Source organism: Telmatherina bonti (genome assembly GCF_933228915.1).
Source record: "Telmatherina bonti genome assembly, chromosome: 16".
Taxonomy (NCBI): Eukaryota; Metazoa; Chordata; class Actinopteri; order Atheriniformes; family Telmatherinidae; genus Telmatherina; species Telmatherina bonti.
In genome coordinates, this window is record NC_136614.1 from 15,979,635 (window position 1) to 15,997,551 (window position 17,917).

At 39.5% G+C, this 17,917-nt stretch overlaps 1 protein-coding gene across 1 annotated transcript in view; it reads left to right on the forward strand.

Moving 5' to 3' along the window:
- The window catches only part of LOC306767772 (regulator of G-protein signaling 6-like), a gene marked incomplete at both ends in the record, with an annotated part of 78,521 nt that overhangs the window by 55,919 nt on the left and 4,685 nt on the right, over positions 1 to 17,917 (forward strand). The window contains 12 exons of the mRNA XM_079255891.1: positions 768 to 864; positions 4,640 to 4,690; positions 4,985 to 5,091; positions 6,790 to 6,841; positions 10,718 to 10,782; positions 11,012 to 11,088; positions 13,134 to 13,215; positions 13,531 to 13,605; positions 13,856 to 13,957; positions 14,362 to 14,423; positions 15,787 to 15,897; positions 17,361 to 17,486. Coding sequence (XP_079112017.1) covers positions 768 to 864; positions 4,640 to 4,690; positions 4,985 to 5,091; positions 6,790 to 6,841; positions 10,718 to 10,782; positions 11,012 to 11,088; positions 13,134 to 13,215; positions 13,531 to 13,605; positions 13,856 to 13,957; positions 14,362 to 14,423; positions 15,787 to 15,897; positions 17,361 to 17,486 — 1,007 coding nt within the window. The remainder of the gene's footprint in view (positions 1 to 767; positions 865 to 4,639; positions 4,691 to 4,984; positions 5,092 to 6,789; positions 6,842 to 10,717; positions 10,783 to 11,011; positions 11,089 to 13,133; positions 13,216 to 13,530; positions 13,606 to 13,855; positions 13,958 to 14,361; positions 14,424 to 15,786; positions 15,898 to 17,360; positions 17,487 to 17,917) is intronic.

A 17,917-nucleotide genomic window follows, 5' to 3' on the forward strand; every position in this document is an offset into this window, starting at 1 on the left:
GACCATTGTCTGTCAGACCTCTCAGGTTGTTACCTGCATGACTGAGTGTTGTGTTTTATGTTCTGGTTTTCATGCACTTCAATGTGATCAGGTGTAAGAAAAAGAAAAAGAAATGCCACTTCCACCCCCACTCTTCCTCCTCTCTCATTGGATTCAGGGTTTATATTTGGCTTCTGAATTGTGTGGTAGTTTGTGACCGCTGTCTCCAAAGCGACCAACTTCTCATTTCCCACACTGACGCAAATAAAAGCATCTGTGTAAAGTGGGGGTGTCAGCCCTGCAATCAAAACCAGAGTTAATCAAGTTCTAATATAACTACGGTGTGGAGTGGGAAACATGTTTGAGTCAACATCTGTGCTGTAGTTATTAAAGACCAAGGGCATGTGCTGTTCTGTTGAAACATCGCCGCTTATCAGAACGTTTTCATGCGACTGCTCTCAGATTTGCCTCTCATATGGTAATGCTGTGGCAGCATTTACTTATCCTCCCAATGAAAGCACCATGCAACCATTTCCACATCGGTTTGCAGTACTTTTCTGTCTTGTATTTATCTTGGTAACCAGATGTTGGAGCAAAGCATTGTACTGAGACATGATGCCATTTTACATGTCAAGAAGCCACTGCAGCTTGTGAAGTACATGGGGCTTTAACTTCATAGCTCAGTCATTTACTAAAACTAATCAATTTTTGTTCAAGTTTAGTTATGATAGAACTTAATTGTAATTTTCATAGTCTTTCTCTGTCACTCTTTATCTCTTGGTTTGCAGATTGAAGATATTGTCACTCGAATTCAAGATGAGACGGAGGGCGTGCCCATCAGAACTGTCAAAAGTTTCATGACCAAGATCCCCAGCGTGGTTACAGGTATGGAGACGAGCGTAAGAGGGAAAGATGTCAGAGTGACAGCTGCTGAGCTGCATTGATATTAACTGTTGAGGCGCATCCTTGACAGACAGTAAGTGCCTGCTCAACAGACGTGAGTGGAAAACAAATGGACATCCTGGAAAGTGCTGAGATTCTCAGTTCCTCACACTTCTAAACAGCAGAGATGACATTTTGCTCACTCGTTCCCAGGGTAATTTGTGAAGGGAAAGTGCTTTCATTTGACATTTTGGGATATGTGCTTATTTTCTCTTTTGTCAGAAACTGCAAGAGTGCAGTCGTTTCTCTGTATCTCTCAGCAAAACAGCAATTTGTTCTCTTTACTCTTTTTGGTTTTTCTACAGATTAAGTGAGATGTGATGGTGAGTTTTAGAGAGATCTTGTGTTTTGGATACAGACTTGATGGTCTTAATGCTGCGTTGACTGACTGCTGATTATAATGATTTCCATTTTTTAGTCCTGAAAGTCAACCTGACAAAGTGACTTTGTCCGTGGTCTCCACACAGTTATCTAATATGAGTACAGAAAAACTGGTCTGAGGGCACAGTTAAGTATTTTGCTTTCAGCAAGTAAACAATTACAGGTCTTGGTTCGAAAATGCATCGTGTGCCTCTTTTCCATTAGTATCAGCTTGTCTCAACTTAACTCACCTCAACTCGTCTCAGCTTGGTCCTGTTTCTTTTCCATTAGTACCAGGTCTAAAATGGGCGGGGTTTGTGTGAATTCACTGTGACATCAGTGTTGTGCACGACAAGCTCTATAACAACACGGGATCTAGAGTCAATCTGCTACTTGGTCTGCAGCTCGCCAGTCGCTGACAAAAAATTGTATCCATTTGTTGGAACCACTTCCAGTCTTGTCTGTTTGATCCAATCCGACCATTGTGGTCCTTGACCTGCCGATTGTCACTTTTGAGCTTTTTCAGCTTCTCTCAACACCGCTGAAAACTCCTTTGCTACCTCTAGACATTGAGTCAGAAAGCTCTTGATGGATTTTTTCATTTCGTGTCACTCCATCTAGTTTCCTCTGTATCCTTTCCTCGGCAACCAAGCAAAGAAATGTCTCCACCTCAGAGTTGAACCACGGAACAGACTTTTGTTGCGCCATTGCTTGTCACATAATGTAAACAACTTGCGAGTTGGAGTGGCTTTTCCAGTGATGTCACTCTCTGACCCTGACCTCTGATTGGCCACGCCCCTGACCAATAGCGGGATGCAGTCTGGCGACGTCCAACACAACCCGACTCAGCTCGCTTAAAACCTGGGCTGAGAAGTTACAAAAAAGTGGAAAACCTTACAAATCGAGCCGAGGCGAGTTAAGTTGAGTTGAACTTATACGTATGGAAAAGGGCCATTATTGTCATCCAGCCTTTGAATTCAGTTCAATTCAACTTTGAAATGAACTGAATTGCGCCACTTCACAACAATGTTGTCATGGAGCACTTTACATACACGAATCAACATACACATCATTTCAAGCCAAATCATACATATCCTATAATAGAAACCAACTGACTGCATCGAGTCATGACTTGGATCCAATCCCCCATCCTGAGCATGCACAAGGCGACAGTGGGAAGGAAAAAACTCCCCTTTAACAGGAAGAAAACCTCCGGCAGAACCCGGCTCAGGGAGGGCAGCCATCTGCCTTGACTGCTTTAGATAAGATGGCTCTCACCTCTTTGTTTTAGATCTTGTAGATGAAGTCTCAGTTAAAACCAAGCAATAAGAAACCAGAACAGAACATCACACTGATTTTCCTGTCCTCCACTCCAACCAGTCCAGGCAGTTGGCTGCCCTCCCTGCGTCAGGTTCTGCTGGAGGTTTTGCCTTCCTGTTAAAATGGAGTTTTCCTTCCCACCGTCACCTCATGCATGCTCAGGATGGAGGAATGGATTGAAGTCCGGATTGGATGCAATCTGTTGGTTTTTCTCTCTGAGCTGTTTGTTATTAATTGGCTTGAATTGATGTGTCAGTAAAGTGACTTGAGACGACATTGTTGTGAAGTGGCGCTATACCAATAAAGCTGAACTGAATTTAACATCCTCCCTGCACTGAAACATGAAGGCAACATTATGGTGTGGCGTGTGACACATACTGGAAGACCAGTAGAATATCTGAAAAGCCATTTCCTAAGGCATCTCCATGTTAATATTGCTATTTTTTGTTTATGATAGCATTCTAGAAGCTAAATAAAGACTGACTGGGAAACATCAGTCATGCTGTCCCATTGTTGAGGTGTCCTTGAGCAGGGCAATCGACACCTAACTGCTTTAGTAGAGCTTAAACTGTAGGAGTTAATGAGTTGAATTGTGTTATATTGGTCCAAATGTGTAAATGAACAATGTTATCTATTTGTACCTGACTTGTGTGAATGGATGGTGGCCCCTTTTTATAATCACCAAAATTACTGTGAGGCTTAGTCACTGTGGGAGGCTGCAACACAGCCCAAACATATTATGGAAACAATGAGAAGCTATTAACAACCCTCCCTTTTCTCTCCTCAGTCCTTTATGGAAGATCCATTACTCCAGTATGCCATAAGCAAAGTGTATCAATAAACACAATTACCCCAGCAGGGAAATTGATGTGCAGAGAAGCTCAGATGTTTGTGCTCTATGCTAAAGGCCAAGAAACTAATGAATAATGGGGTATTGAACACCACATCACTCAGGGAAGCAGCAGGGATAATTCCACTGAAACCGTGTTCATCTGTCAAATAATAATGTCCATTTCCTGAACATGAGCTTATTCTAAATGCTTTTTTAAACTTTCAAACTCACATTTATGATGAAACCGTAAACAGCCGTGGTAGACAAACCCAGTTAAATTTCTTCTTCTGTGCCTTTCTAAAGGATTTGTTTTTGTTGATCCTTTTTTATTGTTCCCTTTTAACCATTTTGGATAGATATTACTGGTTTGTTTCTTAAATGGTTAAATGGGCCGGCAGCAACTATCAGACTTTGCTGAACTACGCAGCCTTAAGGTACTGAGATCTGCAGGCTATTGATCATCTCCTAGTTGTACCAAAATCTAGACTCGCAACCAGAGTTGATCAAGCTTTTCCTGTACTGGGACCCAACTGTGGAATGAGTGCATGTGTCCCCACTGCTGCAGTTTAGTCCTCCTCAAACATTTATTTTTCTTTCATTTTCTGTATTTTCTAGAGTCTCTTGTTCTTTTGTTTTTTTTTTTTTTAACATCTTTGTCTTGAAGTCATTTGTTTTTGTCTTTAATTTCTATGAATGATTTCCATCTACTTGCTTCATAATACTTGCTACTTGCTTGTCTTTAACCTTTTAATTTATTTTAGTGTGTTTTGCTGTTTTCTTTGGTATATTTTAGATGTATTAGTGTATTTTGTTAAGTCTTTAATGTCTTTTGGACATGAAAGGTTTTGGAGTCCAGAATATCCAGCTGTGTATGGACTGTCTGTGTTTCAACCATATATGTACAGCACACTGGTAACTGTGTGTTTATAAAATGTCCAATATAAGTCAAGTGGACTGGAAATCTTTGGAAGAAGTTGATATTAACCCTTTAAATGTGGCTAATAAAACAAAGAAACATGAGCCTAGCCTTTCCTATTTGTGTCATGGACTCTGTTTTTATTTCTTAATATATCCAGCATGGTGGTGCTGGCTTGTTATAATTATTATCATTATTGTTATTATGATTATTGTGGTAATTTTTGTCCATGCATTGTTGTATATACTGTTTTTCATGCTACTCATCTCTCCCCATCTGAACTGATTCAGGTGCAGATATTGTGCAGTGGTTGATGATGAGTCTTTCCATTGAAGATCCAGGTATGTGTGCAAAAATGACAAATGTCATTTCTAAGATGAACGTGCTGCACAGATACTTAAGGTTTTTCTACAAAAGGGGATCCTATGGTGAATGACATAAAATTTGCTACCATTAAATACAACAATAATTTTAATGTATGTTGCTGTAGAAGAGACAGAACTACAGATTAGATTTTGTATAGAAAATATACAGTTTTGCTCCTTTTGAATCATTAAACTTGATAAATTCGTAATTTTGAAGATCTGATGTGGGATGCAGGAACTTGCTTTAATTGGTACTGCTCCTTTTTGTAGCTGAGGCCATGCACATCGGGAGTCTCATCGCAGCTCAGGGGTACTTTTTCCCCATCTCAGATCATGTCCTCACCCTCAAAGATGATGGCACCTTCTACCGCTTTCAGGTGAGGTGGTTAAAACACAGAACTGTTTAAAAGTTGATTTTTATTTTTATTGTATGACTTTTGTCCTGATAAGCATTACACATACAGCTTAGTGCTGCAGTTTTCTTTTTTAAATGTATAACCAGCATAAAGGAAAGCATGATGTCACATGAAGAAAACTGGTTTGAAATAAAAATGAAGTAACTTCCTGATTGTCATGACTGAGTGGGTGAAAAGGTCATCCTCCAGCCCACAGATAAATGGTTTGATCTCTGGCCTCTACACATGCTGAAGTGTGCTTGGGCAAAACTCAACCCTGATAATGTAAATATGTCTCAGTACATAGATGTTTATATAACTGGCAAATGAGAGAACTGTCTTTGGTAAACATGAGTATATTGGCACTCTGCCTGCCAGCATAAGGGAACGGTTTTATTTACATTTAGCTCAATCACTGTGACCAAGTATAGCCTTGAAACAACTACACATCCTGCAGGAGTTTTACAAAGATTTAAAGACAAGTAAAATTCCTTTTTAAAGCCAAAGAAAAACTGAGAATATTACAATTTCAGATCTTCACTTTCTGTAATTGCAGAGCAGATACAGACCTTTTAAAATGAAAATTTTCAGTGCCTATAAATAAAACATGGTAAACATTATTAGATGACTTACTCTTTCATGGAATTTCCACATGTAAATCTCAGTGACAACAAGCCGAGCTCGCTGGTTGCAGCGTCTTCAGTACTATGCTTGGATCCTGTGACCTGATGATTTATGAATGGTGATCCATTAAAATATTAATCAAGCAAGCAGTGCAAGCAAGTTTGGGTTCGAGATAAGTTGGCATCCACCAAAAGCTCATCAGGGTGCATTGTGTCATACAGTAGTACACCAAAACAAATCTCATTAAAGCACAAAGAAGAGTAAAGCATGCTGGTTTTCCCTCCCTGTTGTCCAGCTGTGCTGTTGAAGTTGCATGTTATTTACGCCTGACTGCGTTTCATTCTGAATTTTACAATCCAAAGAGGAAACAATGTTTTCCCTTTCCTTTGTTGGACATCACAAAGCAGCACAAAGAGACTAGAATCGTTTTTGTGCAGAATCTATTGTTTCTTGTGAGGCTGAGCTATCCGTCTGAGCTGGAGGAGCAGTTTAATTAAAACAGACAGCACTGCACATTGCTCTATGACCTGTGTCGCCCTCCTTCAAAGAGGAGGAGGGGGTTTGACAAAAACTTTAGACATCATTATGTCACATTAACAGTTGGTTATTGGAGGCAAATTAAGTGTGAAAAAAAGAAACGGAGTGAAAACCAAACCTGTTCACATTTGTGACATTTCTGCTTGTTGAAACAACCACAGTTTTGTGAAACTGCTCAAAGCGTGAAAGTTTTGTTAAATATCAGTCTGGTAAGCAAATTTTTTCCCCCTATTGTTCTTCCATTGTCAGTCCTTTATCTTTCATCACTTCCTATTGTGTTGTAGATACTTTATGTCTCTGAAATAATCCTAAAAAATCAGCCGTACAGGATCCATTTTCTCCAAACAATGAAACTCGGGGAACGTTAGTCATATGCAGCATTTTGTTTCAGATGCAAACAACTGTTGGAAAGGTCATTGTCATCACTTCACTATTGTCAGATGTTGTTGACTTGTAGATTAGTTTCATAATCAAGAGAAAAACGGCATCAATTTAGATTGTTCTTCGTTTCCTCTCCAGGCACCATATTTCTGGCCGTCTAACTGTTGGGAGCCTGAGAACACAGACTACGGTAAGCCATTTTAAGGAAACTTCAGCATTTAGCAGCTAATTCTCTGGCCTTTTTCTTTTGTTATGTTATACAATGAAATGCATTCTAGTTTTACAGTGTTGGAATACTGAATGAAGAAAAATACAAGGACAAGCTCAGATGCTTGCACTTTGAATAATTGAGCAGGAAATACATCCTTTCACCGAATCTGCTTCAAATATCTGACAAATACCTGAATGCTGCTGATGGCCATTACATAAAATGCATGGCTGCAATCAGAGTGTATAACTAATGATCTGAAAAGCTTACAGGACTTTAAATGGGGTGCATGCGACACCTCTAGCATTTACATGATATAAATGACTACATGGTTTTATTCCAGTTTAGTCTCAATGCAGCGCTAATATTTAGTGAAACCGGTTTAACTTTCTCTGTTTGGCTTAAGTAAAGGAAGTGGAAATGTTTCTGTATGTTGAAAATTTCCTGCTTTGCTGCAGATCAGCTCAACAGACTGAAGATACACTGCTCAAAAAAATAAAGGGAACACTAAAACATTGTAGATCTGAATGAACAAAATATCTTTATTAAATACTTTGTTCTTTCCATAGTTGAATGTGCCGACAACAAAATCACGATAAAATTATCAATGAAAATCAAATGTATCAACACACGGAGGTCTGGATTTGGAGTTAAACTCAGAATGAAAGTGGAAAAACACACTACAGGCTGATCCAACTTTGATGTAATGTCCTTTTAAACAAGTCAAAATGAGGCTCAGTAGTGTGTGTGGCCTCCACGTGCCTGTATGACCTCCCTTCAACACCTGGGCATGCTCCTGATGAGGCGGCGGATGTTCTCCTGAGGGATCTCCTCCCAGACCTGGACTAAAGCATCCACCAACTCCTGGACAGTCTGTGATGTAACTTGGCGTTGGTGGATGGAGCAAAACATGATGTCCCAGATGTGCTCAGTTGGATTCAGGTCTGGGGAACGGGCGGGCCAGTCCATAACACCAATGACTTCGTGTTGCAGGAACTGCTGACACACTCCAGCCACTTGAGGTCTAGCATTGTCTTGTATTAGGAGGAACTCAATGAGCCAATGGAGGGCTGTGTGGCCCTCCAAAAAATGCCAGTCCAGACCATTACTGACCCACTGCCAAACCGGTCATGATGAAGGATGTTGCAGGCAGCAGAACGTTCTCCACGGTGTCTCCAGACTCTGTCATGTCTGTCACATGTGATCAGTGTGAACCTGCTTTCATCTGAAGAGCACAGGGCGCCAGTGGGGAATTTGCCAATCTTGGTGTTCTCTGCTGGGTTGTTGCCCTCCCACGGCCGCCTCCACATCTCCTGATGTACGTCTCCTGGTAGCACCTCCATGCTCTGGACACTACACTGACTGACACAGCAAACCTTCTTGCCACAGCTGGTATTGATGTGCCATCCTGGATGAGCTGCACTACCTGAGCCACTTGTGTGGGTTGTAGACTCGTCTCATGCTACCACTAGAGTGAAAACACCGCCGGGATTCAAAAGTGACCAAACCATCAGCCAGAAAGCAGCCAGCCAGATAATGTTTAGGAGTATAATGCAGTAATTTACTGCAGCAAACAACTATTTTGGTACGTGAAGACAAAGCAGTTTAATGATGCTCTTACCAGACAGTGCTGCCTGTCACGCTTTGTGAGTCATAATGTGAGTTTGTGTGCGCTGTGTAATGAGCTGCTGGTGTGAGGTATACAAACACGCAGAACTTCAGGTTTCCAGCCATTAAATATGTGTACTAAAGTTAAAACCTAATTCTGCAAGAAGGACAAGATGTTGATGATAATAAAGACTTGCAGAAAAAGCTTAAAGTTTTATTTATAGGTCTGCTTCTCTGTGTTTTAGGCAGCTAGTGGTCTGACTGGGGGACACCTGGTGGGAGGATAACATTGTGCACTGGAAGTTCATAAATAAGTCCTAACTGAAAGTCTTATCCGTCATTTGTTTATTTACACTTAAATGTCACATATAAGTCTGTCCTATGAAGTAGTGCTCCCACAAGCTGCACAAGGAAAACTGGAAGCAGTCAGCGGCCAAGCCATTGTAATTTTCCTTTTTCCTCTGAATGTGGGCAGGAAATTTGAGTTAGAAGCTCTAATGGCAAAATTAACCTTCATTTACACGGTTTTAAGTTCTGCATCATGTTTTGCAGATTTTTCTCGTATTGAAGATATGAGTTTTACTGAAATGGGACTGATAAATAAATAAATTAATTAATTAATTCAAACATTTAAAAATTGAAATTTTGTCCTCTAAGATGTGGAAGAACGGCATTTTGGAGCGATAGTTCTGTTCACTTAGATTCATGTTTCCATGGAGACCTCCATCAGCTTTCCATTAAACAGCTTAATAAAAACAACAAAAAAAAAAAAAACCCGTAAAGTTTGCATTTTCTACTGTGCACATGCATACATTTAATAATTGTAAGAGGTTACTCCAGACTGGCGACGTCCAGCGAGTACCCTGCCTGCGAATTGCTGGGATGGGCTCCAGCTTCCTGCCACCCTGAATTCATCTAAGCAGTACAGAAAACGATTAAATCAATGAATGAATAATTTACTTGACATTAGTTGCTTTCTAAGTTAAATTAATTATAGTAAAACTGAGTGAGATAAAAAAAAAAAGTTCCAAAAGTGATAAACATGTTTTCTCTATAAACAGCAGGATTGTTTGCACTGTTTGACACTTAGTTCTACTTCACATCAAGCTACGTCTTTGTCCACTATGAATTCTGTTTCTTAGATTTCAGCTGAAGGAAAACTGAGCTTGCAACTAGTACAGCTCTAGAGGTGTTACACATATTTCCTATACTTCCCTCCAGTGGTAGCAAAATGCTCTGACATGGAAACGTCTGTGTGTGAAGTTGCAGTTTTCTATGTTCCTACACAAACCATGTGTGGTGGATGGGAATGTTCGTATAATGTTTCATGTCATAACAAACTAAGCAGCTTGATGAAAATAATAGTAAAACATAACAGCCTTATGCCATATTTGATGAAAAAAACACTACTCATGTCAGGATTTTTTTTGTGTATATAACTTTTTATGATAAATTGTTTGAAATAGGATTAACCAATCAACATGAATCCTTTAACTGTGACATTACAGTAACTAAAGAAATCTAGTTGCCTCTGAAGATAATATGATTGTAGAAAACTATTATTTTACTCAGCTAAATCCAATTGGGAACTTTATGGCTTCTTGTTGATTGTTGCAGGTGATCTTGGAAAAATGTTATTTAATTTATTTTTCAAATCTATTTATGCAAAACCATACCATAAATGCAAAACTTTTATGCAGATTTAACTCCTCACATGTATTTATCGGCATCACATCATTCCGACTTATTCAAATTTTTGGAAATCATTAACTTCATGTTGATCAAATTTCGACTCGATGACTTTTTTCCTATTGGCTTCAGTGTATACGAGCTTGTGAAATCATACAATAAACATAACCTGAAAATGTAAACGTGCTATAATTAACTTGTACCAGAATAATAATAAAAAAAAAACAACCTCTTGCTGAGATGCACATTGATGCATGACCGACGCTACACTGGGCTGTGGAGAGGAACAGCTGACAGGATTAGTCAGTCTCAGTTCCATTTCCTGCTCCTCATCGTGTCACAGATGCAGCCATGGCTGAAGTTTTAAGGTTTAGGATTTTAGTGCCTCTTCACACTCTGCCCTGTAATCCTAAAGGTGGATGGGCAGGTTGAAACTGTTTATACTCGGCACTCTGGGTGGTGGGAAGAGGTGAGGCGGGAACGTGAAGAATAAAGATGAGCAGATGGAGTGAAGGGAATGTATGTACTGATTAAATCCCTGCCTTGTGTCCTCTCTCCCAGCCATCTACCTGTGCAAGCGAACCATGCAGAATAAGACGAGGCTGGAGCTGGCAGATTATGAGGCGGTGAGTGCTGAACTGTTTCTCCAAGATATCACTACTTTGTATTGATTAGCGGGGATAAAGCTTGGAGCAGAAAAACCACAAACCTCTCAATGGTCAGACAGGTGGAAAGCTTTGATGTGAGCTATAAATTGCTTCTTAGGGTAGACTCAAACTTTGAAACCTTTTTCATGACTTAACTCGCATGTTGTTAAATTTCTAACATTCTGATATGTCTGTATCTCACTGACAGGAGAACTTAGCCAGGCTACAGAGAGCCTTTGCCAGGAAGTGGGAGTTTATCTACATGCAGGCTGAGGCCCAGGTCAAGTAAGTGTGTTCAGTTGCCAAGGCAACACGTAAAATTGGAGCCCATGCACTGATGTCATTCACACTGCATTGTAAAAGAACAATGCAGTAAAGTCTAATGTGACCTCTTCCAATGCGAGTGTTTCTGACAGGGGAAAGTTTCTGAGGAGATAAAATGAATCTTTTCAAACCACCGCTCTGACGGCTGCTTTATTTTAGTGTGGGAAATGGAAAGAGAGGAAGGAAAGATGCCCTTTTACCTGCTTTTCATAGTTTCCTTTTTATTTTTTAGCCTTTAACAAAGATATTTTTCTTTTTGATATGAATCTAAAAGGATGACATAGTTTAGCCCTTGGATTCAGTCAAAAAGAGGGTGTGGAGGCGGGACACACACACACTTTTTGACTCTTCAGTGATTTTCAGGTTGCGGGATTGGGAGGGTCATGAGACGCATTCATCTGTGTCGTTGATCCTAGAGTGTGTGTGTGATGGTAGAATCCATCTGTGTTTCAGCAAATGTTGCCATTCAGAAATGGCATGTTTAACCCTTTCAGCCATAGTGGCCATATAGTGGACACCTATTTGAAAGTATTACAAGCTGTTAGTGAGTCATCCAGTACATTTCCACTCACTGGAGAATAAATAAATACATTTATGATATAACTAAACATAATGTAATTACACAAGTTTGACTTTGCGATAAATGAAAAGAAAATGATACAGCTATTTTTTATAGATGATTTATGTAGTATAATTATGATTATATATTATGTTTTCTAGAATACATTAAAATAAATCATGGTAAATTCTAAATATCACTAAAAAACAAAAAAGTATCATTGCACATGTCTGTAGAGGTAAAATATATTGAAAAAAATGTTGCTTTTTTATTATTAATTCATGCATGAAAGGGTTAAATTAATCTGCTTTACCATAAATCAGTCAAACGTTTTGCATGTCACCGGCTGCATCACAACTGGAACACAAAATCGACTGAGCCAAGCTCGTAGCGGGGTTTAACATGCAACTCTACACAGTAATCCTCCTCACAGAGAGTTAGCTCACTGCAGCGTGAAAGGACTCATTTCCAAATTTCCCCAGACTTGATTAAATGTAGAAACTTCTGAGGCTGAATTTTCTTTTTTAGGATACAGAAAATGTTTTTAGCTGACAACTACATCATGATTTCATCAGTGCAGAATGGCTGCACAGTAAATCATTGCACCACCACTGTTGCTCATCAAATTAGTGAAGTCTTTCTTGGTCCTGCATGTCATTTCACTTGCATATCTATAAGTTGTTCCCCCGAATTGTTTTGGTCTTCCAGACCTTAGCTCAGACTTTATTAGTCCTGCTAACTATGAAGCAGCTGGCTCCCTGAAAAACCGGAACCATCTTTTTAAAGATGTAGCATCTTAGAAAGGCCGAGTTTTTGGTGCACAGGTCTTTTATTTCACCATCCAGTTTTACTTTTTCTTGACGTTTGTCTGAAGAGGGGCAACTTCAGGCAGCTACATAGACCTTTCCTACTTCCTCGCATAAATTATTTTAGTTTTTAGAGTGAAGTAGCTGCTTGGAAGAGCTCATGACTGCAAACTGTTGGTTTCTTTAAAGAAACACGTTTCCTTCAATTCAGTTCAGCTTTATTTGTATCACGCCACTTCCCAACAATGTCGTCTCTGGGCACTTCAGACACATCAGCTCAAGTCAATTCATAATAATCAGCCTACCTAATAGTGGCCACATCGCCTTAAAGTCTTAATAAAATCCATGCTTTTGTATAAAAAGGAAAAAAAAAAAAACACAGGTGCATCAGAACGATTTCCTTTTACAACCAAAATTTTCTGTTCTTTCTGTAAACAACATGACGACTGATGAGAGCTTGGTGTTAAGATCCATTTTAACGTAACTATTTCCCAAGAAAATGTTTAAACAACTAGACCTTCCTCTACTTTAAAAGATCCAGACTGCCTGTCTCTCTCCTCCTCACAAGTTGGTCCTGATGGTGCATGCAAAGTCGATTTTAGGAAAGCTGAAACTCTCACACTGCCTCATCTCATCTGCAGGATCGACCGGAAGAAGGATAAAACAGAAAGGAAGATCCTTGACAGCCAGGAGAGAGCCTTCTGGGATGTCCACAGGCCTGTGGTAAGCCACTGTGTGTGTGTGTGTGTGTGTGTGTGTGTGTGTGTGTGTGTGTGTGTGTGTGTGTGTGTGTGTGTGTGTGTGTGTGTGTGTGTGTGTGTGTGTGTGTGTGTGTGTGTGTGTGTGTGTGTGTGTGTGTGTGTGTGTAAGAGAGAGAAAGAGATTACAGCCACCCACCTCATCTCCCATCAACAATCTTTTCTTTTCATCTTCTCACAGCTGTTTGGCATCTCTATAAACACAAAAAGGAATTAGGTGCTTTATTTTTTAGATTTTCAGGATGGATTGTAATGATGTTTTTGTTTGCTTCTTCTTCAGCCTGGATGTGTTAACACCACGGAGATGGACATCAGGAAATGTAGACGCATGAAGAATCCCCACAGAGTTAAGAAGGTAACTTGGGAAGCAACACTGACTCGGATGCAATCATTTGTCAACCCCACTGCATGACTTTTGTTTGAGTTCTGGAGCTGGTTTAAGGTGCTTCTTTCTTTTAAAATAAGCTAACAAAATGTATTCATAATTGTAAAGTTTGTTTAAAAAAAAAAAAAAAATCAACTTGAAAACAATTCTACAGACATTTGAAGAAAATAAATACACATTGCATGTGTTTTGACTTCTTTTCTGTCTTCTAATGGTCCAGTCAGTGTATGGTTTGGCAGAGGAAGGAACACAGTTGCAGAGTCCAGTACACACTCCTTCACATCACTGCAGGAAAGGCACCAAAGAGGATGTGGAGAAAGAGGTAAAAAAAAAAAAAAAACATCAAGCTGATGCCAAAATAAGCTCTCAGATGGTTGCATCTCAGTTTTGATGCTGTCTCCTGTTTCCTCCTAAAACATCTGATTTTTAAAACCATTAGAAAAATAAGTGGCAGCCCGCCCTGCTGTGTGGAATTTTGTGAAAACTCTCCCATATTTCTCTCTGGCATAAATAGGGCTCATTTCTGAGAAGCAATAGCAGCGAACAATACAACTGATGGAGCCTGCCAACCAAATTACACACAGTCCTGTTTGTTTATTAGACATATCCTGCAGGGAACGGTTTGCAACAGCTGCAAAATCATACATTCAAATTCAGCACTCGCTCTACGTCCCTTTTACTGTTTCACAGCATGAACAAAGTGACAACTGTCCTCCTCACTTTCAGATCCTGTTCCTGAACACCCAGCTAGATCGTCACTGCATGAAGATGTCCAAAGTTGCTGACAGGTACAAGATATTTACAAGATAAGCTTGTAGACATGACAAATACTTCAGAAGCCGAAGGGCGTGTGGCTGATTTTCATTTTCATATCTCCAGTTTGAAGATTCCCATTTTGCCTTGACAAACAGGCTTTTCTTTTCATCTCTACATGTCTGCAATCAGATTAACCTTCAGTCTGTTGGCTTGCCTTTTACATCCTCTGATACACCAGTGAATCATGGAGGCATTTTTAAATTAGACATTTTCTGAACGTGTGATGGCAGAAAGTTCAGAGACTCTGCAGTAAAAGTTGGAGAAGGAAAATCCTATTTGATTCCAGAGAAGGGTTTAAGTTTTTTTTTAGTAATCACATTGCAGTCGCTGTGAATTTGTTCAGTTAAATGTTATTAAAATGAAGTTTGTAAAGTCGGCTGAATTTTCCTGCTTTCCAGATTTATAGGATCCTTTTGAAAAGGAATTTAATGCACAACTATGTGAAAATTACCTAAAAATTTAAGTTTTTTTTTTGTGATGCACATATGCCATTCTTAAGATGCTGCTTTTATTGCTGCATCACTTTGGGAAACCTTCTGTTCTGTCTTGAAAGCTTTTTTTAAACAACAAATTACAAATCAGAAATTAGTTTTCTCTTTGAGACTGTGGCTCCAACAATGCATTTGATGAAATGTTTGAGTTAGTTTGAACTTTTCAGACATTTTCTGTTGATGTTTTACTGTTTAATTTGTACAACATCAGACAAGGTTTAAAAGTTTCTTGTTAGAAAAATGAAGTCAGTTCAGCTCAAAATTGAGTTAAAGGTTGAAAGTTATTGTATAGGCTCATAAATATATTTACCACCAGGATATTGCATTTCATTTATCACACAGCACGGCAGATATTAAACTGTGAGCCGCAGTGCAGAGGACCATCATTATGTTGGTGTTCAAATCCATTTACACAACGTAAAAACTGACAAACTGCAGTTGTAAAGAGTCTGTGTCACAATTTGTGTCCCTCCTGTTTGTCTAGCAGACTTTTCCTAGATAAGGTATCACCCTCAATTTTTCAGTACAAGCAAAGAAATTCAGATGGGAATATTGTTGCTCTGCTTCTGAAATCTCTGCTTCTTCATCTCCTGACTGTCCATGGAGCAGAGTTTTGCTTGCTTTGAACAAGACAAACTAAACCCTGTTTAAAAAAAAAAAAAAAAAATCCAGTCAGGAATAAAATGTAAGTTATGTTTATCTGTTTGGGTTTAGTAACCATATAGTAAGTCCAGTAAGTAAGCACAGTTACTTACCGTACTTACAGACTACTGTTAGACTCTGACACCTGACCGGGTGGGACCTTAACATTTTGGTTTTTTTTGTTCATATGTATCTTTGTCAGCCTGATTACCTACACTGAGCAGTTCATGGAGTATGACCCATTTGTGACAACACCTGAACCGTCCAACCCCTGGACCAGCGATGACCCCACCTTCTGGGATCTGGAGGCCAGGTAGGAACCAGAAATAACAGCTGTTCTTTCACAACTTGTGATCATTTAAAGCAAATCACACAGATTACAATGTTTTAAGAGCTATTTTATAGTTTATGAAAGAGATTCTTACTTATAGTGTGTCTGAAATAAATACTGATATATTTCTGTGGGCTAACATTTGGATACTCTCTTGTTTCGGGAGGTTGGTCTGGTACTTTGAACAGGGTGACCAAGTCCGGTCCTGGAGAGCTGCTATCCAGTAACTTTTGGATGCATCTCTTCTCCAACACACCTGAATGGGATGAATGGCCCTTTACCAGGCTCCTGGTTTTGATTCAGGTGTGTTGGAGAAGGAATGCATCTAAAACTGCAGGATAGCAGCTCTAAAGGACCAGATCTTCACACCCTGACTTGGAGGTTTCTTTTTAGAGTTTAAGGGCACCTGATCATCAGCAAGTCTTTGTTACTGGGATTTCTCATGATTTTTCAAATTTAGCGAACGCTTTCTTTAGTAGTGATGATCTACAAACCACTTTTCTGACCATCATTTAAAGTCCCAACTCTGGAATGGAGAGATGATGTTTACATTTATGACAGTGAATGTATAGAACTGCCATGCTGCAGGAATACATATGAGTGTAAGACATCTGCATTTTGAAAATGTGCTGCTGCTTTGGTGGAATATCCGTACTTTAAGCAAAGCTACTGTCATATCTACCCGTCTGTTTTATCATGCTTGATTTTATTGACTGAATGCGCCAAGGGTGACAAGGCTCACCAGTGTGACGGCCTGGCCTTAAACATTTTCTTTCTTTATCGGTAGGTCGGTGTGTGTACACAGTGTGGCCTTCCCTCATTGTTGCTACGGCCTTCTACGCGGGTCGTGACACCAGTATGATACGAAATCCAGTTTTACCCTCGGTTTAATTTTACATTTGCAATAAACCAGCTGACTTTAGATTTGATTGTTGATGCCAGAATGACGTGGGAGTACCGCTGCTTGTTGACTAAACATGTCTGACAATAGTGACAATTTCCCAGAGTATCCTTCTGGATATGATGTTCCTACATGATGAGGTCCACTTTCCACATTTTGCTTATATGGTCACTAATGCTTATCTGGGAGACGACAATGGCGTTTAGTACTCCTTCATGGCATGGCATGTTACTCACCAGACCCCACCAGAAAAAGATGCTAGACTTCTTCATGCTCGTTTTGTTTTTAAATAAACCCACTGAAGGGTCTGAAACACGGATAAGTTGGTAGCGGAAGTAGTGTGTGCATCAGTGTAATTTGCGTACCAGGAAATTGTGCTCTGACAAAGCTTCCACGATTAAATGCGTTACTTTTAACGCAGTTATGTTTAATTATTTAATCATAATTAAGGCCTTAACGTCGCACCCCTACTTTTCATATAAACTTCTCTGCATAAGTTTCTGTTGAATGCGTAAACCGCTCCATCCTGTGTGATCTTTCCCAGCAAGGAACCGAGTCAGCAGAGGGTGAAGAAATGGGGTTTCTCTCTGGAGGAGGCCCTGAAGGACCCAGCAGGACAGGAGCTCTTCCTAAAGTTTCTGGAGTCTGAGTTTAGCTCTGAGAACTTGAGGTCAGTATTAAAGGGATGATACATCTTTACACTTTGTTTAGGATGAATGGTTTTTTTTCCAGTCATCAATCAGCCAGTTCTTTCTAAATATGCTGAAGTTTTCAGGAGGAAATGGCATAAATGCACTGTGGTGATTAAGTTTACTTTGAGTTTTGTAGTGAGAATAACTGTAGTGACTTTAGTTAATGACAAAACAGAGCTGATTAATGTTGGGTGTAATTTATTGGTAGTTTTTGTCTTGGGACTTTAAGTCTCACATAAAACTAAAAATACTAAAACCAAAACTGATTAAAAAGAAACAAAGTCTTTCTTTGTGCACTTAAATATGCAAATGGTTTGTGGGTCATTAACAGGCGTTTGCAGAACTTGATGACTAATTGTTGAGCTTTTCTTATGAATCCAGTTTGCCAAAAGAGAAAAATATCCAAAAG